Consider the following 24,836-nt stretch of genomic DNA (forward strand, 5'->3'; position numbering starts at 1 on the left):
TAAACTAAAAAGAGGGAGATGAGATAATCTTTGTGTGGTAAAGTAAAAGGTTGTAAAATATCTAAATAAGTTGCTAAAGGCTTTAAAAGGTTAAATTGAAGGTGGTTAAGATGCCTTCATGACGGAGAAAAAAAAAATAACCCATGAAAATGGGAAGATAATAAGATAAAAGATTTAGATAAAGAAGATTAAAAATTTGAAGTGGAAAACTTCAAAAACAGAAGTACAGAAAGGTAAAAAAAAGAGAGAAGATGTAGAAAGATAAAAAAGATATAGGAAGATAAAAAAGATGTAGAAAGACAAGAATTTTAAACCCACAAAATAGGAAACAAAAGAAAACTAGGAGAGAAAAAAGCAACTAAGGGTAAATATAAAAAGCTTAGAAGAAAAGTAGAAGATAGAAATAAGATAAAAAATGGTTGAAAATGTCAAGTAAAGGTATTTCAGATAGAAAATGCAAAAGGCTAAGACAACTATGGTTTAAAACCACATCTAAACATTATAAGGACTAAAATAATTCTAAAAAGTAAGACAATGCTTTTGAAAGACTTAAATTTAAAAGGATCTTAAAGGGGTATTTATCCCCCAAAGATAAACTTAAAATAACCCTTTTTACTCTAAACTTTCTAAATTTGGATTCATCAGGACTTAGTGCTGTGGAAAGACATATGTATCCGAAAAATGTACATAAGCCTAAGGTACTTTGGAAAGATATTCTAACAGGACAATGGAAAGGTCCTGACCCAGTTATTGTCTGGAGTCGGGGTTCCGTTTGTGTGTTCCCACAGGGAGAACAGCAGCCAATTTGGATTCCAGAGAGGTTAACCAAAACAATTTCTACAGAAAAAGAAGATGATTTGACTGAAATCCATAACAGCTGAAATCCAGAGCTCCAGCTTGGCTATTCTTACATCTGCGACAGTGATTAACCACGGTGCCTTTTTTTTTCAATATCTATTTTATTATTGCATTTTTCCCACATTGTAGTTCTATTTTATTTTTTGAGCTCATACAAACCTAGGTTAATGTTTTTCTGATCAGTTTTGTTTTTTGACTGTGTTTTATTTTTTGACTGTGGAGTTTTTAAACATTGCAATGGAGATTACCTAGGTAAAGCTACAATGCCGTTATTATTGTCTTATATGTTGTATGTTATGTGTGCCCTGTTTTGTGTTGCATGTCAGTATGTGTGTATGTCCATATTTTTATATGAGGAGCGCTCATGAAAAAATGGATCCGAATTTTTTTTTTTATTCACGTGATTTAAGTGGTTTAATTTAAATTAGTTAAACAGCTGTTAATGATTGTTTTCAAGGGTGGTTAATAGATCTGTTTGCTTACTATTGTTTTTAAAGGTGATTAACAGATCTGTTTGTTTACTTTCACTTTTCCTTTTCATTATATTTAATAATTCTGTTCAGGATAATGTCTCTTTAACATCATTGCCAGAATTCCCATCTCCATCCCAGTGCCGGTGAAGACAAAGAAAACCAAACTACAGCTTCTATGATAGCTACCACAGTAAACTGTATAAACTGATGCATCAATGAATATAACTCAACAAGTAATGCTCAATCAAGGACTTGATTTACTTTGGGAGGAAATGGACATATTGATAGACTCCTCCGATTTGAACTGCCTGCAGAACTTGCCTGGACTATATATCAGTTGCATGCATTGTGAACTATCGTCTGGTGCAGCGAATTGTGGTACTGCTGGCATATTTTTGCTGATGGTGTCACCAGTGATGCAATTTCCTTGCCAGCGCACCCCATGTTAATTGTGGTAATGCTGGCATCTTTGCTGATGGTGTCACCAGTGATGCAATTTTTCCAAAGGAGCCGTCAATTGGCTTGGTGTCGTGGCATTTCTGTATCTTCCTCCCTTCTACTAGTGATGGTCTAAAATTTGGGGGCCAACAGAGGTGAGGCAAGAACCTCACCCCCCCACTGGCACCAAGGTTAAATTTGGGGGCCAACAGAGGTGAGGCAAGAACCTCACCCCCCCACTGGTGCTTAGGCCTATTTACAAGCATGGCTGAATGCTGGACCGGTAGTCAGCGACGGGTTGATCTGATTGCAGTGGATTCAACCTAAGACAGGGGACTGACGCCTAGAGGTCAGTTCATCCGATGACGGGTAAGAACCATATGTTGAATTGGACAACCTACCAGGCACGGTCCTAAGCCGCATTGCTTGTTGTTTAATTAATCAGAAGGGGGGAGATGCTGAGGGCCATTACCAAGTAGGAATGACGCATCGAAATTTCCTTGCCAAGCGTACCCCATGCTGCTTAGAGGACATTTGATGGAACATTGCATGCATGCTTTAATAAGGTGACCTTGCTCAAGGACCAAGGCGGATTCGGGTTTAGAGCTGATCAGGTTTGAGGAAGTAACCGGCTCCTTGAGTTTAAGGCGTTGCCAGTTTAAGATAATGGGTTTTAGGGAAGTTGGAAGTTGAAGATTATTGCTGGGATTAGGGTGTTCCTGCTGCTTGTTCCCATTGAGTTCTCGTGAGATTAAAATGGGATTTGGAGAGAGCCTCGTGGAGTAGGTGGTTTGTGCGGGAGACAGCAGAACGCGTTTGCCCCTGGACCTGTGTGGAGGTGGTGTGAGAGCTGGAATAAAGAATTGCTGTTTGAACCTACAAAGCTGTGAGTGCCTCGTGATTCTGGTGCCAAGCCGAGCATTGGCCTTTGGCAAAACAGGCCTCACGGTGTCAAATGAGAGATCCAGGAGGAACACAGCAATTCCATCAAGAAACCGGAGATTCACTGGCGTGATCTGACGTGAACACTCCTGCTGAGATGACTGGGGTTCATCTTCATATGCCCTGTGTCCATCCTACTCTCCAAACATAGAAACATATACTGCTAAACAATCACTTCCTTAGATGGTCTTCTAGATTTGTACTTTCAAAAGCAAAAGATTCTTGACAAAATTTCAAGGATTATGATATTGGCTTTCTTTGAATTGATTAACTTCTAAAATCTTGAATATGTGCCTCTATCACACATCAAGACATGAGCAATAGCAAAGAGAGTTTTGCGAAGTTTCTTTCTCAAAATAATACAGTTGTATATGCACATGGAAATTGTAATGATGGCCCCTCAGTATCAGTCAAAGAATTAGAATGAAACATATTGTTGTTTTCCCCTAAGGAATCAAGAAATTAAAACAAGTCATATCATGGTTTGGACAGATTTTACAAATGGATAGGGGCTGGGCATGATCAGAATAATGATCTCCGTGACAGTCTTCTCTGGAGTGTGCTAAACTTCCTTTTTATTTATTTATTTTGGGGGGTGGGGTGGGATGGGTGTGGAGGTGGGGACAAAGGCTGTGTGTATGGGAAGCCCTTTAGCACTGACCTCACTACTCTAATGTGTATTAAATTTTAACAACTGTACCATCTGATCATAGAGCACATGGACATCCTCTCAGATGCACAGTTGCAAATATTCTATGTTCCATTTTAACAGTACAATTATAAATAAACTTTCTTAGAAACAACTGTAACCTTTGGGCCACTAGAGGTTAAAGAGACACAAACAGCTCTTCAAAAAGAAAAGCATAGCACTTGCAGGGCACTTCCATGTGTCCATCAGGGCAGGATGTAGAGACAGTGGTATACTTGGAAGAGCTAGCAGGAAATCTGGATTCTCTTTGCAGTGTCTTACTATGGAACAACCACAGGTAGGATGGGAATGCCATTGGAATATCTCTGCTGTGGCAGCCTCTACAGGTGTACTGCAGCCACTGTTCCTTGATTAACAGAAACCAGGCAGCCAAGAGAGTCCTAAGGAGACTAGCCCCCTCCCCAATCCCACGGAGTACCGCTTTGAATGGCCTAAGAAAATCATGGTAATTCCACTCCACTTGCCAGAGATTGGTTTAAAAACGGTCATGTGACATAATTCTGACCAATGAGAAATCATATTAATTATAAAAACTGGAGTATGTAAAACAATTATAAAAAGGGGGGGTTGTGCATGTATTAATTACAAAAGAAAAAAAAAATGGCCTTTCCTTTTTCCTAGTCTTTGACTTGTTCCTATGTGAGGAAAGGACACACAGAACTACTATGACCAGAAAGAGACAAGGCTTTTAAGCAAAATTGCCTGTGCTGGGACTCTAAAGCCTCCCAGCTCAAATCTCTTAATTCACTACCAGTGCTGGATTCCTCTAGATATATCCTTATGCAAAAATAATGCATTTTACTTGTAGACTAAATCATTGTTATCTGGGTATTCTCTTATTGGACACTAAAAGATTCTTAACTAATAAACTCACCCGCAGGAATGGATAAATGTTTATTAAGCACTTTATTAGCTTCATTTTTTAAATTTACACCCACCCAATTATAATGTTTCATACCTAATCAGTAATGTTCCTTCTTATTGGGAGGAAGAAATAAGAGAAAAAAAGCACTTCCAGAGAACTATGTACATAGAGGAACTGATCAGAGAGGAAAAAAATATTTCTGCCATTTTAACCTGCAAATAGAACTGGAAGAGTGCTAAAACAAGAAACTGTGATAATTTAGAAATAAAAATATACTCTTAAAAAGCACCCATGCCACAAATTTTCAAAATGAAAATCTAGAGCCTGTTAGTAAAAAGCACTCAATTTCTCTCATGGCATAATCAAAATATTACTGCACAATCATCTGTATGCACCGCCAAACAGAACAGGGAACTACTCTATTTAACAACTCTCAAGTACATTTAATTCAATAACTCTATCACATTTGGAGGACATACACAACTGTGCCCTGTTATGGTTCCTACTGTAATTTTTATTCTGAATTTTCCCAAATCGGGTGTGTTGGGACCTGCTCAGAGAACTAACAGGTAATGAGTTATTTATACAGCTGCCAATTTTCTAAAACAGTAGTGGTGCCCAGGGATGACTTTGAGGGAGTCAAGCACCCAGGCCACAATATCCATCAGCCCCTGATACAAACCCAAGCTCCAAAAAATGTAGTCTGAATTAAGCCCCACCCATACCCCATACCAAAGCAGGGAACCTTCTATACTATCCTTATATACTAAGGATATACTGTCTTATAAATTAGAACCAATTTGAGATTATGCCGATCTCCCTTGCTCACAGGCATTCTGATTAGCTTTCAGAGAGCAAGGGAGGGAGTGAGATGAACTGCATGTAATTGACCAGAGTTTGCTACTCAAGTGCAAATCACCCATTACAGACACCACGGTATAAAAATCAGTTGATCATCTCTGCTTGAAGTTCCTTTCGAGTCTTTGATTCTACCTGTGCTTACCTATTTGCCTACTACTAGTCTGAGTTTCCTTCCAAAAGAAAAGGTAACCTTTGAGAAAAGCAGGAAGTCAATATAACATGATCTTGATGCTTGTTTTTCAGCTTCATCTGGCTGGATTTTACCTGTAACTGCGAATGGTAAATGGTTACCTTGTGCTTTTGTTTTGTTTAGAACATCTGAAGAAAAAAAAACAACAACCACATTTTTCAAAACCATTCATGTTAGCAGTCACTATTGCTTTTCCTGCCACTCTTTCATTCAGCCTACCTCTTTATTTTTCTAATACTTGTGAGCTTTAGCTTCCTGCAACCAATACATCCATTTTCTGAACACCAATTACAGTTTTCCTACAATATGTTAAATACTAAGGATAAGTCACCTGCAATAAATGATTCTTAATTATCAGTGGCAGAAAACAAATACTGAGCTCCAACTGGCATAGGCTCGAATATTCATTCCAATTGACCATTATAATTTTTGTCCCTCACCACCAGCAGTAGCAGTTTATCTTCTGCCATGTTAAATTGTTGCTCTGATGTTCTGTTTTATAATTTTCCAATCATAAGTGATCAATTGTGTTGTTTTTTCCAGGATAACTTCATTTGATGATATTTAACGTGATGCACATACTTGAAATTTCATGACAATGGTAAACATTACGATAGGCAGTTTTCAAAATTGTAACAGTTTAGCTGGGCACAGTAGTGCACACCTAGAATCCAAGATACTAGGAAGACTGAAGCAGGAGGATCACAAGTTCAAAGCTAGCCTCAGCAACTCTGCAAAGCTCTAATCAGCTTAGCAAGACTCTGTCTCAAAATAAATTAAAAAAAAAAAAAAAAAAGATGGAGTTGTTGCCCAGTGGTTAAGAACCCTTGGGTTCAATCTCTGGTACAAAAAAAAAAGTGAGATCTTAAAAAGAAAAGGCATTCAAACTCAGACTAACCCATTGACTCAGACCCCATTCTTCTTTGCTCTGGGTGCCATAAGGAAAAGCTCAATCCTTTGAAACCAAGAGGATTTAGCACTATTTTTGTTTACTAAACAGGCTTTTACAAAAGAAAGAAAGAAAGAAAGAAAGAAAGAAAGAAAGAAAGAAAGAAAGAAAGAAAGAAAGAAAGAAAGAAAGAAAGAAAGAAAGAAAGAAAGAGGGAGAGAGGGAGGGAAAGAGAAAATTCTAACAGTAACATTTGTTGACTGATTGTGAGTGAAGCAAATGTTCACATCTCCCACACCAAATAAAAATTGCTTAAAATGTTGACAAAAGAGATCCCAGCCAAATGGGCCTCCCACCCTGATTCCCTCTACCCTCCTTGTTCTGCTGTTTTTACAGACCCTAAGTATGTAAGTCAGTGCTTATTTGCATGGGGAATGAAAGCATCAGTGTTGATTTGCACTTGAGTGACCTATTGTAAGGAGATAATTGCGGCTTCTAGAATTATCCATATACACACAATTTGCCACTTCCAGAATTTCTGGAGTCTGTTCCCTGTCTACCTGTATAGTAGTATAGTATAGTATCAAATAACTTGGAGAAACTGAAAGGAACCACATAATATCCTTTTGGTTCTTAGCAGGGAAATGACTTGATTGATTTTCACCTATAAACAACATATTAAAAAGTCTGAGCACCGGGAGACATCCAGCAAGTTATAGAAAATAATTCAGTGTGTCCTCAGTAATTCAAGAAAAGGGAAAGAAATATGGTTTGTATCCTTCCCCCTTTTTCACTTGCTAATGCATTCCCTGATGGGTGTCCCCATGACATTATTGTTTGGTCTACAATCAGCTTATCTGGCTGAGTTACAGGAAAGATGGAGTACAGCGTGTAGTTTCCCGGTACTCTGCAGCAAACAAAGGCTGTCAGCCTCACCACTGCTGACGCTGACTCTCTCAGGCTCCAAGAAGTTCAGTTGTATCCTTTTAGTTAAAACTTGCAATAAAACAGATTAATCACTGCAATCACTTTTAACCACGGGGAAACGCTATGAGAGAACAAAAGAATAAACTGTCATAAATTTTACCAGGTTTGAAAGATAAAGTCCATTTTAAAATGCTTTTTATTTTTTGATAAAAATCTTTACAACCAGCCACACACAGCCTTAGACAATATCCATGGTGTGATGTTTTAAAACAAACAAATGACAATAATAGGGAAAGCAAAAAAATTAAAACCTAAAGCAGAAAATGTTAAAACCTACATGGTTAAAGTGATCTTACCTGAATTACCAAAATACTGAGCTAATGTTGTACTCCACAAGAGACACATTTGCTGTCTGTATTATCTGCCAATCCTCGTTTCTCCTTCCACCCCACTAGTTGCTTTGGGAAGGGATAAGAACTGAAGAAGATGATCAAACCAAATCTACTTTTATTCTTTGAATCAGCAAAATATACAAGAAAATGGACCCCAGATATCCACACAATTGAGATTCAAAGAAAGACAGTGGAATTTCCCTGAAAGATAAAGTGGACGCAAGAAAGGTGGACTCTGGGCAGAGGAGACAGCCAATCCAAGGTCATGGTTTGTTTGGTGGGGGCGTAGATTAACAATCTGTGATTGTAATCTAGTAGTCTGTGATTACATAATTTGATGACCGGGAGTACAAAGCACGGCAGGTGTACACAGAGATGAAGGACAGATCATTCTGAATAACAGTTGGAAAAACCCTGTGACCTGCCTGAACCATTTCAACGTTCCCACTGCTCAGGATCCCATGCTCAGCAGTGACACAAGGAATCTCAGTGACTCCAGATGCTCCTCCAACAAAAGCTTATCTTGTACAGCAATCAAGAACACTTGCAATTATGATCAGTTTGCCTGATGGGGTTTGAGGGCTCTCTCTGAGCTTTGAAGAAGAAAAATCAGTAGCTGAGGAAAAAAAAAATAAAGTCACAGTGACTTGGGTATAACTAGATGTGAACTTTCTATGACACAGCAAAAACTTTCCCCTCATGGCCATTGCTAAATGTTATCCATAAGACATGGTGAATGAAAATGTCATTGAATCTGGAAATTTTGATCACAAACCACTTAAAGCATCATCCACTTTTCTGTTTATAAATTATTTTTAAAAGGTATTTCCTGTGCAGATGGCAAGAATGGCAGCAAGTATCTTTTTTTTTGATGATAGAGTGGCAAGAATTTAATTTCTCTTTGAGATCACCTTTATGAGGGTTTGCAATAGAATGTGTTGACTATCACGTTTGGGTGTGCACAGCTTCAACACACTATGGGATAAGATGAAGCTGCAAATGTAACCATTAATTAAGTAGTATGAATTGGCAGTTGTTTAGTTTTTTTAAAAAATGCTCATTTAATGTCTACATTTCATGATGTATATGTTAGTACAGTCCATACACATAATTTAAAAATTAGTAAATATAAATTATGTTTATATGAGCATCAAATAAGTGCATTTTCAAAAAAAATTTCAGACTACTTGCCTCAAGAAGTAAAGAGAGAAAAGAAAAGGAAGTCTTAAATTGCAATGTTAGCATCCTCAAACCTGAGGAATCCCTTTTCCAGCAACATCTTCTAGGCCAAGAGAAGGTCTAAGAACAATCCGTGAACTTCCAAGTCAGGAGGAAGAAGAACGCTGGCCTCTCAGCTTCCCTAGATACATCTGCTCTTGGGAGATAATTATTCTAACACAAATGATACTTTGGCCTACAAATGAGCTGAAGAAAATCATCAATCTATTTCTGTGTCAGGTAGAACTTGGTGGGTCCTGTACAGACTATTAATTTCATGGAGAATAAGCAATAGGGGAAGCAGATAAATCATTAGCACAGCGAAGAGCAGACTCAATGAATTCCTACCAAACCTTTTACTTTCCTTTTCTTACACAGAACAAAATGACAAAGTATTTATGTCCTACTGTCTTTGATATCTCTGTTTATCTCATTAGAAGAAAAATGCTTCTGAAATCACAAGGACATATTTTATTTCAAGTCTCAAGAACTCAATCCCAAATGATTCATATAAGTTAACATGATGCGTTATACAATGATAATCTTCACATTTCTGAAATCCGATCATTTTTAATTTCATAAAAACAAAACACTACAACATTAATATTCCTTTTGTTTACTGCAGGCAGTATATAATGTAAGAATTTGATTTACATGCACAAAGTACATGCATTTGAAAGGTAATGTTGTTTTTAATTTAAAATTTCAAGTTGAAGCTAGTAGAACAGTTGGAACTTCCGATATAATTTCAGTAACTCGGGTTCCTGTTCAAAATTGATTTCTCCAAAGTTCTGCATGGTGTATTCACAAGTCTTATCAATGTTTATTTGTTAAAGTCAGTGCTTTCGGTAACTGAAAGAAGCATCATGTAACATTCCCACTGAGTCTCCTTCCATCTGTCTTCCTATCTTACTAAGCATCCACTAGTTGAAACACATGTACTGTACTCAGAACAGAATGGCCGGGAGTCCCCCAAAGGGCACAGCGCTCCCGTCACTTCGCACTAGATTTTCTGTCATTTACTTCACCAGTACTATCATCCTTCCGTGCTCTCTGCCTCCATTAGGTAATCTTCCACACCTACTTGAAGAAGTTACCATGTAATCCACCACAAAATACAAATGCCACTACTTGAAAATAAACTCTAAGGCAGGCATTTGATCCTTCTTGTTCACTCTACATGAATCTCCCATACCTGGGTCAATACTCCAGTATCTATTTGTTGGGTGAATAAACAGATAATGAATCAATCAATCCATCAAGAATCTATCTTTAGGTCATCTCCTCTCGTTGCCTGGGACCCAAACATACATCATGCAAACCCACTTGCCTTATAAGCTTTTTATGACTTTTGTACATAGAGGTTTCTTTCAAACCTCCCCCACACTCCCAATGGCACGGGGATGCCAAAACCGCTAAGCTTTAAGTCCATCTGTTCAAGTCCCTACCACAAGGCTCCCCCAGCTATTCCAGACTTCCTACGCCTGGGTGAAAGATGACTTCATTTCATATTCTCAGAGCCAGTCCTTTGACCAGCGAATCTTCCTTAGTGTCGAAAGTTAGCTAGTACTGCAAGAAGGGTCTATGTGGAAAAATAATTTAGATTTAAACACATCAGAACTCCATATGGGTAGCCAAAACCTTCCTGGCATTACCTTGTACATAATAGGTTTCTATGGGTATTTTATTGAGCTGGATAGTGAACTACAGAATTATAATGCAAACCAATTATCTCTGAAGCATTTGATAAAATCTCATGTCATCCTGGTGTGCAAGATAGTGGCGTGTGGATTGGTGAATACAGTGCTATAAAGAGAACTTACTACCCGAAAAACAACTGTCCTCAAACTATACTTGTGAGTTAACTGTTCTTCATCAGCTTGGTGGAGCAGCATAAGGATCTAGTCTTGGTTTTTAAAGAATGTATCAATAATTTTACCTCCACTCTTGTTGAAGATTCTGGTTAGAGGTCCAATCTTTTTTTAATACTCATTTTTTAGTTATAGGTGGACACAATATCTTTATTTTATTGTTATGTGGTGCTGGGGATTGAACCCAGTGCCTCATGCATGGTAGGCAAACCCTCTATCTCTGAGCCACAGCCCCAATCCTAGAGGTCCAATCTTAAACACTTCCAAGGTATGGGATAGATAGAAATGAATTAGAATCATAATGACATGATGAAAAATCAGAATTCAAGGATTCTTCCAAATATTAGCTCCATTAAGATCAATGCTATCCTGATTCATGTGGCTTTTCTTAAGTAGATTAATACTATAGGGTCTATACATATCATTTCTAAACTAATCTCTCATTGCTCACAGTGTGTGTTTCCATCTCTTACACATCTCTCAGAAATCCTTGTCTTTGCCTTATCTTGTACAGCAAGAACAATAAGAAATGCAAATAATCCTGATGGTGATAATGTTTTCCATATTTTCCTCTCTGCAACCTTCACCCACCTCCTGGCTTTGTCCTGTGGGTCCACAGAGAAAAAAGCTGACTTCTTTTCCTCAAAAGCTCACTAAACCTGCCAGGCAGACCTTATACCCCTTTCCTATTCCTCCCCATTCTTTTGAGTCAACTTTTCAAAACAATTAAAATGTCTATAGGATGTTAGATTTCATAAACAAAGTAATTCAAAGAGAAAAGTAAGAAAAGAACTTGGACTCTGGTTTTCCAAAGTTTTAAATTAGATGTAATGTCGGTTTCTAGGGTTTTTTTGAAACTTTATTTTAGTTTCTTTATTTTTATTTTTTGGTACTGGGGATTGAATTCAAAGGCACTCGACCACTGAGCCACATCCTCAGCCCTGTTTTGTATTTTATTTAGAGACAGGGTCTCACTGAGTTGCTTGGCACCTCACAGTTGCTAAGGCTGGCTTTGAACTCGTGATTCTCCTGTCTCAGCCTCCCAAGCTGCTGGGATTACAGGTATGCACCACAACGCCTGGCATCTATTTATTTGTTTTTAATGTGGTGCTGAGGATCAAACCCAGTGCCTCACACATGCTAGGCAAGCGCTCCACCACTGAGCCACAACCCCAGCCCCCAGTTTCTATTTTTATATGGCTCATTTAGGGAATTCATACCACTGCTGCTAATGTCAGACACCTAAACACAGGCAATAACATTTACCCAATACAGATTCCAAAATCATCTGAGATAGGGAAATATTGATGACATTCTCAGATTATGTAGAGAATCGGATTTTGAAGCTATTGATGTCATCCATTCATTTTCCATATGATGAAACTGAGATTCAAAAGAGTTATATAACCAACACAAGGTAGGGTAGTCGCTAAGTACTGTTGGAAGTACCCAAGACATTCCTGACCTTCTCCCAAACAACAAATTATGATTCTATAACAGACCAGTGTCACCCTTTCTTCCAAGCTCCTCATTTCTTAATAGTGCCAGCTCATTAATTTCCCAGAAAAATTTACTTTGTTGTGATTGCAACAGTGATAAATGTGAGAACTAGATCATATTCTAAAGAACAGTCAGCCTTCCTAATGGTAAGGACAACAAAACTGAAGGCCATCCTTGCTCCTGGCTTGGACACTTGTGGGAGAACAAACTACAACTGAGCAACAGAGACAGGGAGGAATCCCAGGTCTTCTGACCACAACCTCAAACTCTTCAGTGGTCTCTACAAAGGATTAGCTCAACACTGTCAATGTAAAACTGAGATTGTTTTCATCTAGAAGATGCATCATGACTAGAAAACTCTAGTCATGAAATTTGGGTTCTGTCTAATGGAAGTGCTGGCCTGGACAACCCTCCGTCAGGATTGTAGAAGGGAGGTAGGACAATGGGATAAAGGTTGGATTTATTGACCTCTAAAGTCCTTCCACTTCTAAGATCATTTGATTCTGAACTGTGACAAGAGCTATATGCCTCAGCTAGTGAGGGCATTTGCAGAAATGTTCTGCAGTGTCTTGTGGGAGTCCCTCTCCTGCTGTGGGTTGAACTCTGCCCTGCTGTTTCAGGCATTACACTATACCCAAATTACATGCAATCAAATACTCTAGGCATAGAAAGAGTGTAAGGAAATGCAGTTCTGTCATTTCCAAAGACAGACTACACTGCTTAGCTTTCAAAATTGCTTTGCCTAAATGAGCATTCCATAACTGAGCCTCCAAATTCAGCTTTTACAGTTTGTTCATGTACTATGCTACTATCAGAATTAATTATGCAGCATCTTCATGAGGAGGAACCAGAGATGGATGCAAGTTGGGAGAGAAAAGAAAAAGGTGCACTTTCCAAAGGAAGATTACTGTATCCAATTCTCCCCAAATTGCTGGAGTCCTTCCATGTACAGACAGTTTGGATGGCAGTCCCCAGCTGGGTTAGCCATGGGAAGGAGGAAGTTGACATGTTTGAGAAATGAAGAATACGCCAACTAACAAGACTCAGAAAGCCAACACATTATTAGCCTCCTTTCTATGTAATCCATTTCAAGCTGTAATTTAATGTACATCTGTTCATTTGCCTTCCTAAATGGCTACTAAATATTAAAAATGTACTGACATTGGGCTTTTTCTTTTTTGAAGTGAGCTCAAAGGAAGAAGATATGTATTTATTTATTTTTCTCTCAGAAAGGAAAAAAAATTCTGTTAGGGGTTGAGTTCTGAAAGTTAAAGGATAGTCACATTGATGTTTCTGCATGAGTGGAATAGAGAGAGAGAGAGAGAGAGAGAGAGAGAGAGAGAGAGAATTCAAACTATCTGATTACATACGTGGAAGCCAGGTGTTGTATAGATTTCAGAAGAGCAAACTCAGTGCCAGATAACAAAACAATAAAAATAACCTTCTTTAGAAGATGTCACAACATAAGAGAGTGATATGTAAAGACTTAATGCCAGGTCTGGAACATCCACTTTACAGGGCTTGGCTATTTTCTCTCCTCGGCTTCTGCCTGGTTCCTGAGGAGGGATGGGATGGGGCAGGGGATTGGTGCGGGTGGGTCATTATCACTGAATACCGCAGGTGTCCTATCTGCCTTTAGACGCCTACCCTAGTGAACTACTGGTATGCGAAGTCCAATCCACACAAACCCTGCACTTTGGGTGTTTGGAGGAAGGTTCTGGGGCTTCCTTATCTCCCCAGGAGCCCACCAGGGTGGACTGCCCACATCAGTTCAGTTTGATACCAACATCCGCGCAATGCAAGAGATTGCAAACCTCCTCTGAGGTTTGCAACGCTTTTCTTCCAAAAGGTATTGATAAAAGGAAAGCACAACTTGAAGGAAGGAACCCAATGAGGAAAAAAAATCGAGTCTTTTTGACTGTTGCCCTCACAGGGAGGCGCGTCAAGAAAATCCACACATGCATCCCAAGTCAGGCAGGTGTGGGCACAGAGAAGGACGAGAGAGGGAAAGAAGAGGGCCAGAGGCAGGCAAAAGCAGGAAAGAGGGGTAGAGCACGGACTTGAAGGATGGGGAAATACGAAGGGCAGGATGAGGAAGATAGAGGAATCGTGGAAAGAAAGAAGAGGAAGAGAAGCGGAGGAGAAAGAAAGGAAACGGGATGGAGAAAGGAGGCGGCGGGGACGGATGAAAGAATGCGCCGGGCAGCGAAGCGCCGGGCCGCGGCGGGGAGGTGGCCGCGGGGACCGGCGCGCCCCTGGGAAGCCACGGGCTGCGCTCCACGCGCGGCAGCCGGGACGCGGGGCGCGCCCGCCGCTCACCTTTCAGGATGAGGGTGTCGATGTCCCGGTCGATGCCCAGGAAGTAGCACTTCCTCCAGAGGCCCGAGTAGGTGGCGAAGAGTGGGCGGCCGCACTCGGCGTCCAGCCCGCCGAGCCCCAGCAGCGAGCGCCAGGACTCGGGGTCGGCGCGCCCCGGGCCGCCCGGGAGCAGCCGGCGCCCCAAGGGGGGTGAGTCCCGCAGCGGCAGGTGCGACAGCGGCATCAGCCGGTTCTTCTGGTCCGGGGGGTCGGCGCCCGCGCGGCTGCGCTCGCAGCTCTCCTTGTGGCGCCGGGGGTCGGTCTCATACCAGTGGTCGGTGAAGATGGCCGTGACGAGCAGCCCCAGGGAGCAGAGGCTGAGGCCGAGGCTGAGAGCCGTGACGAGCGCCCGCGGCTCCATGGCTTCCCGCCCCGCCGCAGCCGCCGGTGGGCTCGCGCGCCGCCGCCAGACACAATGCACTTGGCCTCGGCTCTCCTCCGCGCGCCCTCCCTCCCTCTTCCCCCCACCTGCCCCCCACCTCCCTCCCACGGCCTCCCCGCCCCCCCCTCGCTCCGCTCCCCGCGCCCAGCTCTCCTTCCCGCGCCCTCCGCCCCCTCCCCGGCCCCAGGCTCCGCGCCCTCCCCGCGCCACTCGCACTTTCCTGCCCGCCTCCTTTTCTCCAGCCCCCTCTCCTCACTCTGGGCACCCCACTGCCGCTCACTCCCCTCGCCCCTCGCCCTATCCCCAGGTCCAGCAGTCCGCCCTTGTCTCGGGAGAGCTCATGCCTTTTCAATCCCTCCCCGCCGTCCTCACTTTTCTCACTCTCATCTCCCTCTCTCCCCTTAACCCTGTCTCTACTTTCCCCTTACTTTTCTCCAACTGGTCCTGTCGCTCTTTTCCCCACTCCTGTTGTCCCTCTGCTTTCTGGATCCGTGTTTCTTTATATCCCTGCCCTGGACTTGAAGCCTCTCTCCACCTACCCCTGAGCACACCACCTCCCTCCCGTCCTCTCCCCCTCCAATGACCTTAAAAGACATTCACCAACATCAGACTCAGTCTTGTCACTTGTCCAAGTTGATTTTGATCACTGTCTTCTGTTTTGTACCCTGGGCTGTGCGGCAGTATTTAAATCTCTGGAATCTTGATCTCTAGCAGTGGACCCTTCTCCTGCTGCCCGAATTGTGCAGCCTCTTAGACCCCCTGCCAGCTCCTTCTGTCTGGGCTCTTTCCCTCTCAGTCTTTCATTATGTAAGCTCAGACCCTCCTCTGAAAGAAGACACCCAGTGTCCCTGGAATGACAGAACGATAGTCAGAGATTTTCCTCCCACTTCATTTCAGCCTCCTCTGGGATGGACTTCTTTTTCGTTGACCACCTCCACCTCCCCCCTGGAGTGAGGAGCCTCTTGGAATTTCTAGAAAAGCATAGGATCAATAAGCCCTGGCAATGGCACCTGCTCTGTGAAGTGATTATTGCCTTTGAATAAAGAAAGCCCCCAGTAATAAATCAAAGTAATGATTTTTCTCCTGTGCAAGTTTCTCTCTATGGGCTGAGAGGGTCAACAACAAAGTCGTGCTACACACTAAAGTCAACATCTGAGCTCTTCTGTTCTTCCAGGGCACTCGGTAGTCACAGATGTTAATTCCAAGAATGGCAGGCAGATTTTCATTTTCTGAAAGGAAGAAAAACATTAGGATCCAGGGTATCTAAGAGTTAATGGTGTATGTATATAATCTGTACAACAGAGGTGCAATACCCTTGTGCCACTTAATGCCCTTGGGGCCATGTCAGAGACAGGAAACCATGCTGCAGGAGCCCAGGGATGGCAATTCTGCTCTGATGCTATGAAATATTAATGATCAAGAGATTATGAGGCATTCATTAGATGCTAAATGTCATTACTCCATGATTTAATGGGACTTATTAATTAGTGCCCCACATCAATTGGTATTAATGTGATTTATATATTTCCTCTGGAATGACATCTTTAAAGGTGGTATTGAGAATCATGCTGGGATTTATTTTCATTGCTGTTTGTGCTCAGCATCTTCAGACAGTATTTTTCCAAGGAAAAGCATGTGCCTCTTCTGAGCTGTTCAGTCACATATAGATCCCTTAAGCAAATCTTTCAGTCATATCAGGACCCCTGTTCCCATTTCTGCTGACCTGACAATGTGAATTATTGCTTGGATTTTCTCACAGCTTCAGCAAGAACTATGGTGAGCTCTAGTCTAATTAAGGAAGACAAAGAATTATAATTTTAGTGTTCCTCTCACCTATAAGCTTTCCCTTAACAGGAAACACTAAGCTCATCAAAGCAGTCTTATCTGGATTTGCACAAAAATGATGAGACTTAGGAGCTTTCTTTTATTTATATTCCATAATATGAGTAAAATCCTAGATCTTTATGGATACACAGACACTATGTGTAAACCTTGAACTATGAAATCACAACTGACATCTAAAATTAGCTCAAGTTTTCATGTGTCCTTTTATTTTAAAAAAAAATGCTTCTTGAAATAAAGTTATTACAAACCTGGAGAGTCCTAAGGGATGTCAAACCTTTAGCATGTCCTCATCCCCTTCTCAATCCTTACCTGGTGTTCTACAAGAAATATTCAGCCACATCTCAAGAGTCACTGGATCATCTTCACACAATAACTCTGTTCCCCAACTGGAGCTAGACAGAAGGAAACCTCTCTCTCAGGCACTGCCATTTAACTCAAAAGGACATACTGTTCTGCTTCATTTTCCTAGCCAGAACTCCTTGATCGTACCCTTCCTAGAAAATAGCATTATACTTGAAGTTCATTTACGTCTCTGTTTAAGACCAGTCTCAGCATATAATCCAAAGGTTACTATATGATGGATTGCCCTAGACAGTTTTTCATAAAAAATGTCACACATTACAAATATGGGCCAGCAGTATGTAATGAGAGCACTGCCTCTGCTGGTGCAGCATTAACGGTGTCGGCCGGGATGTGACATATGATGTGTACACAGGCTCCGCTACAGCAACTGCACATTGCTTCATCCACATTTTAAAAATTTCTCTTTTGGATATTTCCAACAAAGAACTATCACCCGCTAACCTCCGCTCTGTGAGGAGAGTGAGACATACAAAGATGAATAAATGGCTCCCATCTTCAAGTTACTCCTAATCGGTGGCAAGAAAGAGACACATAGAATAAGAGGCAAGTGCTGTAGCAGAAATAGGAACAAAATGTTGAGGGGACATGGACAATGGAAAGACTAATTAATTGCCTGGGGGATTCAGGCAGGCTGCATAGAGTCTCTTGAGTTAGTTCTCAAAGGATGAGTTAAACTTTGCCAAGAGGCTAATACCAGAGATATTAACATTGCAGTCAGAATACACCCCTTTGATTTTATGTCTACCTCATATGCATTTGAAGGCTTCAACATTTGGGGACATTGGAAAATATTTTTTCTACATGTTTAAGTCATATAGTTGAAAGATTCTAGTGACTTACTGCAGGCTAGATATTTACAGATGAGTAAAGCAGTAGTCTAAGCCAGAATGCAGTCAGTTATTTAGCCTGCCATAGAGTCAAGAAGATGAGAGATCAAATATCCAGCCGGTACACTGTGGCATGTCTCAGGTTTGACTGTGCAATGACCCCGACATTTTCCAACTTTGCTTGTTCTTCACTTGTCGTAAATTTCTTTTTGCCATCTCCAGATCAAATACCCAAGAACATGCCTCTGAAAACAAACTTGTCCTAAAATAACAGGAAAAGAGCCAGGGAATTTCCATTTGGATGTCTCACTCTATTGAACTCAATGTGTCCAAAACTAAACTCTCACAATGTCCCCCCGTCTAGCTACCCCCTCTCCACTTCTCTTTCTATGCTGTTGATGAGTCACTGAAGTCTGTCAAACTCAGTATTTGGGAATTATATAGTTTTTTAGAGATTTTTTCCTTTGACATGTCTTATATATCCACTCTTTACATTTCTATGATTCACAATCACCATGCCCCTCACATCTGGATTAATGCTCCAGCTTCCTCCATGACCCCCATGATTCCGGGACCAACCCCCCCTGTAGTCATCACGGACACTGTTTCCAGAAGCATCTTCCTCAGATGTTACTATTATCATGTCATCTTTCAGCCTCCAACTCTCTAGGATAGAGACAATGATTCACTATATTACTCTAGAGCCCTTCTTTGTTACTGTCAGTATTCCCATAGCATTTAAACATTACAAATGATGTGCTGGTCATGTTTAAATACTTAGAAAACAAAATACTTTTGCCATCTTCAAACACATTTACTATAATGCCTAAGTGCTTTACGACATCTGTCATATTTCTCATATTTCTCTATAGTCAAATATTCTTTAAATAAATATTTCCTTATAAAAAGGCATACACACACACACACACACACACACACACACATATACTCACACTCATTCACATACACATATGTGATCTCCAGGTATCACAGAGCTATGGAAATGATTTATTGACATAACTATGCTAAGCTAACCATGAATATTCTAAGAGACTTTTACCCTTTGTCCCAATGTCAAGGTTCAAAGAAATATTCTTTCAAATTTCAAATATTTGGATCCCACTATGGAGCCTATGTAGTTTAGCCAAAACCATACACTGGTTTTCATAAAGAGTGAGGGGTTTTCCCCTTAATAATGTCACATATATATATTTTTTAGCATTTAAAGTAAGAGTATAGTCAATTATATTGTTTATCTACAATATGATATTTCTGCAAATACTTGAGCTATCTTATATTAAAGTCAGCACTCTGAATTGTTTTAGTGTTTTTCTAAAGCAATTTTATTTTAATTCAACAACATATATTGAGCACCTCCAATGTAAGATATCATGCTAGGCCCCAGCTGTATTATACAAAGATGAATGAAACATGGTCTATATCTTTAGGGAGCTTAGGTTAGTACAAGGGGAAAACAGAAATGCAAAAGGCCATGCAGGGGGACAGTCTGGGATACGTGCTATCCCAGAGGAACAAACAAATGTAACCAGGAGATCTAGTACAGTGAGATTGGTTTCCATTGGAAAGAACATGGGCAAGCCAAGTGGAATAGAAGCTATCTCAGGCAGGCCCTTGAGGAAAAGGAGTGTTTTCTATATGTGTCAGCTCAGTCCAAGACAAAGCCAAAAGTGAATTTTCGAGGTAGCTCCTACACCATGGTGCTCTTCTCTACCCCACGCATGAGGTAGTCATCCTGGCAGTGCCATTTTGTCACTTACTAGATGCCTGGAACCATAAAATACCACAAAACCCCTGAAATAGATGGTGCCTGATAAGTTTCTCATTTCCTTGACACACCGCAGAATGTCACCATTCTTTTTCACATTCCTGGATTAAGCTGTTTCCTTTTTGGATCCTTTAAGCACATATGGTAGGGGAAAAAAAAAGTGTTCAAAGAAACCCATAACCATGTTAAGTCCCACTCAAAGTGTGATGTGTGAGCAGATGGTAGCTCATTAATTGCCATACCTAACTGTATTCACCACCTCATCTATGTGTGCAGATAACTGGGATATAGAAAATAGGTAAGAAAACATAGGTGCCCCGAGCCAAGACAGGGGAGCCTACCAATGGGCTCCTTCAGACCATGTTTGACAACCAAAGAAAAACTGTATAGAACTGAAATACCCAGTGTCTGTGGTTCTCAACCCCTGTGATACAGTTCCAGGTGAATAGAAAAGCCAGCCTTTCCAGGTGTCTCCCCTCTTTCTTACCAGGATCTGGGGAATGCACACATGGGCACTGGAGCCACTCAGAAAATTCTAGGCCCACTGCTTTCTACCTAAGCCTCTGAGCTAGTTACCCAGAAACCTAAGTTTGGAACGACAGAGATCAACATCAACCTCCTAGGATGCATGATTCACCATTATCACCTGCTAGATACATCCTTCCCACACCGTCCCCGTCCTACTCCATCTACATAAACACATAAACATGCTTCAGAAGATCCTTAAGTCCATTATATCAAGACCCTCTCATTTAAATGCCATAAATACAAATGGCCAAATCATTTATTAATGACACAATTTATCCACATTATTATTTATACTAGTCAAATAAGGAGACAATCTACTATTCTCATTTATTCATTATTGAACACCCATGGGCCAGGGAGGGAGTATTCCAGTCCTAGAGAATAGCCAATACAAAGGCCCTGAGGTAAGAGAAAGTTTTGTATCACTGAGAAACTGAAAAGAGCTCACTGTGAGCTAGAGTAGTGAATGGGGGGGGGGGATGGTACGAGATGAAGTAGCCGAGTTGATGCCATATCATGAATGGCTTTGAAGATCATACTATGGAGTTTGGACTTTAATCAAAAGAAAATCTTGAGGACTGGGGATATAGCTCAATTGGTAGAGTGCTTGCCTTGTCTGCACAAGGCCCTGGGTTCAATCCCTAGTACCAAAAAAAAAAAAAAAAAAAAAAAATCTTTGAAAAGTTTTAAGCAGGGAAAGGGCATGAATTGATTAATGTTTTTAAATGTCACTCAGACTGCTATGTGAAAAATGGATCAGGGCTGGGGATAGCAAGTGAGAGGGAAACCAGTTAGGAGGCTATTACAATCGTGCAGACAAGGGTGACTTGGGCCAGGAGGCAGCAATGGAAACAGAGAAGTTAGCAGATGGAGGTCAAAGTCACCAAGTCACCGTGAGTGCCAATGAGGGAAGGGAGAAATCGTGAACCATGTTGTTTCTGGCTTGAGTGCTGAGAGGGGAGAACTAGAGGAGAAATGTGCTTGAGAGGAGAAGCAGAAAAAAAGGTTTTAGACATGTTGAGTTTGAGATGTCACTCAGAAATCCCAGTGGGACAGACAGTTGGATATGTGAACCTGAGAGGAAGGGAAGCAGTCTGGACTAGATGATTTAGATTTCAGAGATGTCAGCCTGCAGGTGATATACACATATTGATATTAAATTCATGGGACTAGACAAGATTGCTAGGGGAACGTGTAGCTGGAAAAACTAAGAGGTTGAGATTCAGGTTCTGAGGCACTGAAAATTACAGAGCTGCATTAGAGGAGAAGGTACCACAGAGGGAAGGAAAATAGGTAAGAAAACATAGGTACTCTGAGCCAAGACAGGGGAGCTTACCGATATACTTTGATGACACAACAGGACAATATAGAGATTGGATGAGGAGTCATAGAAACTTGGGTTCAAATTCCAGTGTGATCAGGGCTCTGGGAGTGACTTTCATTATCCAAACCTCTGTTTCCTTATCTGTGAAGTGGAGATTGGAATAATAAAGACCTTCTTAGGAAATGCTAGGATAATCCAAGCATAATGAATATAAAGTACTTATCAACATAAGGAGTGTGAAGGCTGGCACGTAGCAAGTGCTCCATATACAAATGACAGCTGTTGTCCTTGTTGACATTTATCATCTCCTACAATAATATTTGGAGACAGTTCACATTTGCAGGCCGTAATCCTAGATGTGATACAGAACATTACTCTCCCAAGGATTGTGCCCTAATGAGAAGTATGAAGGCCTATCGTAAAGCCCCTAAAAACATAAATCATCTGTAGTATTGGTGAAATGATGAAGCATTCAAAAGTATGAAGAACCATTATGCTCTTTCAATAGGCTATTTTGTTATGAGCCCATAAAAGGGGTTTAATGCTGTTTTTCGAATAGCAGAAATAAGCTGCGAGAGCGCGATAAGGTATCTCCATTTCTCAAGGTCTTTAAAATGGACTCAGTGGAAAGGCCTCTGTGGGAAATGACTGCCCACAGCTACTGCATCTTATGGTACAAATCATGTTAGGTGAAAAAAGAGAATGCCCGGACCTTCCCTTCCCCAAGAAATAGGGAAATCCTGAGAGGATAGGGAGACATTAAGCCAGCTGTGGGCAGCATCTGGATGAGAGAGAAAAACAAGACAGACTCCATCTAAGAAAGGCAGAGAGAAAGGGGCAAGAACCCAGGAAAACCCAAGACACAAAAAAGCAACTCCCCAAAGACAGAAGGCAGCTCCCCACCAGTGAGGAGGAATCCCAACTTTGCCCATAGGAGCTGAGTCCACATTCCAGATTCTTACTGTCAAGACCAAGGGACAAAGATTAAGAGAGAGGTCCCTGAAATGGGTAAATTCAACACAACTACTTCAGCATTTGGACAGCTCTGCTTTTGTCTTCAATTCGAGATTCAGATTAACCCCTTGAAGAATTATTTCAGTTCAGGTAATCCTTAGTCAGGATGTCAATGAGGGACCAGATACTCAGAATACCTAACACTGTGCTGTGTTCTTTATAGCTCCTAGCACGCCAGGATTTCATCGGGCGCTGTGTAATCATCTGATGCGCCCAGTGCTTGGAGAACCATCCTGTCCTTCTGGAGGTAGGAACCAGTTTAGCAGGACTTGGCACACACCTCTCACGGCCACACCTGAGCCCCTGTAATGAATGGGCACCACGTGGCACTGATGGCCACTCAGGTGAAGAAGCAAATGAAAGCTTGAGGACAAATTACCATCTCACCTCCAATGAAGGTATGGAGAGGCAGGACCTTGTCAGGGTCAGATTTATGAGGCTGATTTAAAAAGTGAGAGAGAGGAAATGCACCAGTAGCCAAAAAGGAATCCAAGTAGGTGGTTTGATGTATGAGTTCCATCTGCCGAATTTATTTGGTATCTGCAATCTGCATGTGATGGAGAGCCTCAGACTAGGTGAGTGGCAAGTCAGAGAGGGGCCGGCGGTGGGGAAGATGTCTCTTAGTATTTTCCAGCCAAGTCACCATGTCCCCTTATGAATCCCGCTGAAATCCAAACACAACAGAAAGGGATTCTCTCCCAAGAAACCTTGTATTTAACCAAAACAAATTCCTGAAGTTTCTGACACTGAAGTTTAACCCAAAATGGAAATGGTCAGTTTCTGGGTATCTAGGGAAATTCTTTAATCACTCAATTTTCTTTTTCTGAAAGATTGCTGGATGTCTTGGTCATGAATTTTATAGACATAGTTTTAATTGCTGGCTCCTTCCATTCTCATTCAGCAATTTACCTTTTTCCATATCATCCACTTTTTTCAAGAAGCTCAGGTTCTTTGTGTCAATTAAACAAGAATTTAAAATGGCTCTCATGGCAGTTTTAACTGAGTTTATATCACCCCTTTGGTTTTTGTTTAGTTTTGGTATCAGGGATTGAAACCAGGGGTACTTAACACTGAGTCACATTCTCAACTCTTTTTACTTTTTAATTTGAGACAAGGTCTCGCTAAGTTGCTTAGGGCTTCACTAAGTTGCTGAGGCTTGCCCTGGACTTGCAATTCTCCTGCCTCAGCTTCCCAAGCTGCTGGTATTACAGGCATGCACCACTAGACCCAGCTATATGGTCCCTTTGTTATAATTGGTAGTAGTGACAGCAAAGTAAATATGTAATCCTAAAGTGGGGAAGCAGGGGTCAACTGAGGACATAGCCAGGATCAGGACCAAAGCTATCTGAGGTTCCTGGGATCTAAAAGGAAATTTGGAGAAGAGATGAGATAGAAATTACGCTCAAGACAAAGGGGGAAAGTACATGATTGATAAATGTTAGGAATGGGCCATTCATCTATTCATGAAAGCTGAACAAAATAAGCAACACATCAGCAGTAGGCACAGGTCAGGGTGGTTTGGTACAATTCTCCAACCTGGCTCAGTGTGTGGTATTTAAAGAGTTGGTATTTAAACGGTTTCTCTGATCTTCTTGCCTACTACTTTCCATCTATTATTAAGGAGCTTTTATAGATTTATAGAACATTAGTATGTAGCTAGCATGTGTTGATCACATACTATTTTCCAGATACTGGTAAGCACCTTATATGTTTTTTCTCCTTTAATCATTGCAATTACTATTATTATTGCTACTACTACTACTACTATTATCCCCTTTTTACAACTGGGGAAGCACAGAGAGGGTGATAACTTGCTCAGGTCATACTCTTCTTTAGTGGCAAAGCCAGGACTCTAGCCTGCCTTGTGTGACTTCAGGACCTGAACTCTTATTTATTATTTGTATACTTAGTAGAAAGATAATAGTGTTCTAGAACAGGTGACAAAATTGAAGTGGGGAGAAGAGGTTGGTTTCTGGAGAGATAATGAAGGCAGCTGACAGTGGTAGAGCACTAGGCTGGCATATGAGAGGCCTGGGGTTCAATTCCCAGTTCATACACACACACACACACACACACACACACACACACACACACACAGAGAGAGAGAGAGAGAGAGAGAGAGAGAGAGAGAGAGAGAGAGAGAGAGAGAAATAGAATTTATCAATGTGTACAGTGTGTGATAAAAGAGAAAGAAAGTAACTTGGTGGAATTGTCATCAACAGACATAGGGAAGGTTATGGAAGATATAGATTTGGAGCAGGGACAATATCAGGAGT

At 41.1% G+C, this 24,836-nt stretch overlaps 1 protein-coding gene and 1 long non-coding RNA gene across 3 annotated transcripts in view; both read right to left on the reverse strand.

The window, feature by feature from the left end:
* Positions 1-14,951, reverse strand: part of Tmem178a (transmembrane protein 178A) — a 65,159-nt gene extending 50,208 nt beyond the window's left edge. For both annotated transcript variants that reach the window (XM_005324557.5, XM_078029322.1), the window contains exon 1: positions 14,453-14,951. In XM_005324557.5, the coding sequence (XP_005324614.4) occupies positions 14,453-14,852 (400 nt within the window). In that variant the 5' untranslated portion in view covers positions 14,853-14,951. The remainder of the gene's footprint in view (positions 1-14,452) is intronic.
* Positions 14,952-15,218: 267 nt separating this feature from the next.
* LOC120884894 (uncharacterized) overlaps positions 15,219-24,836 on the reverse strand; it is a 193,760-nt gene continuing 184,142 nt past the window's right edge. Inside the window, exons 9-12 of the long non-coding RNA XR_005727305.2 lie at positions 21,559-21,687; positions 17,028-17,110; positions 16,014-16,102; positions 15,219-15,721 (exon numbers count right to left, since the gene is read on the reverse strand). This is a non-coding gene — a long non-coding RNA (uncharacterized LOC120884894). The remainder of the gene's footprint in view (positions 15,722-16,013; positions 16,103-17,027; positions 17,111-21,558; positions 21,688-24,836) is intronic.

Source organism: Ictidomys tridecemlineatus, chromosome 12 (genome assembly GCF_052094955.1).
Source record: "Ictidomys tridecemlineatus isolate mIctTri1 chromosome 12, mIctTri1.hap1, whole genome shotgun sequence".
Lineage (NCBI taxonomy): Eukaryota > Metazoa > Chordata > Mammalia > Rodentia > Sciuridae > Ictidomys > Ictidomys tridecemlineatus.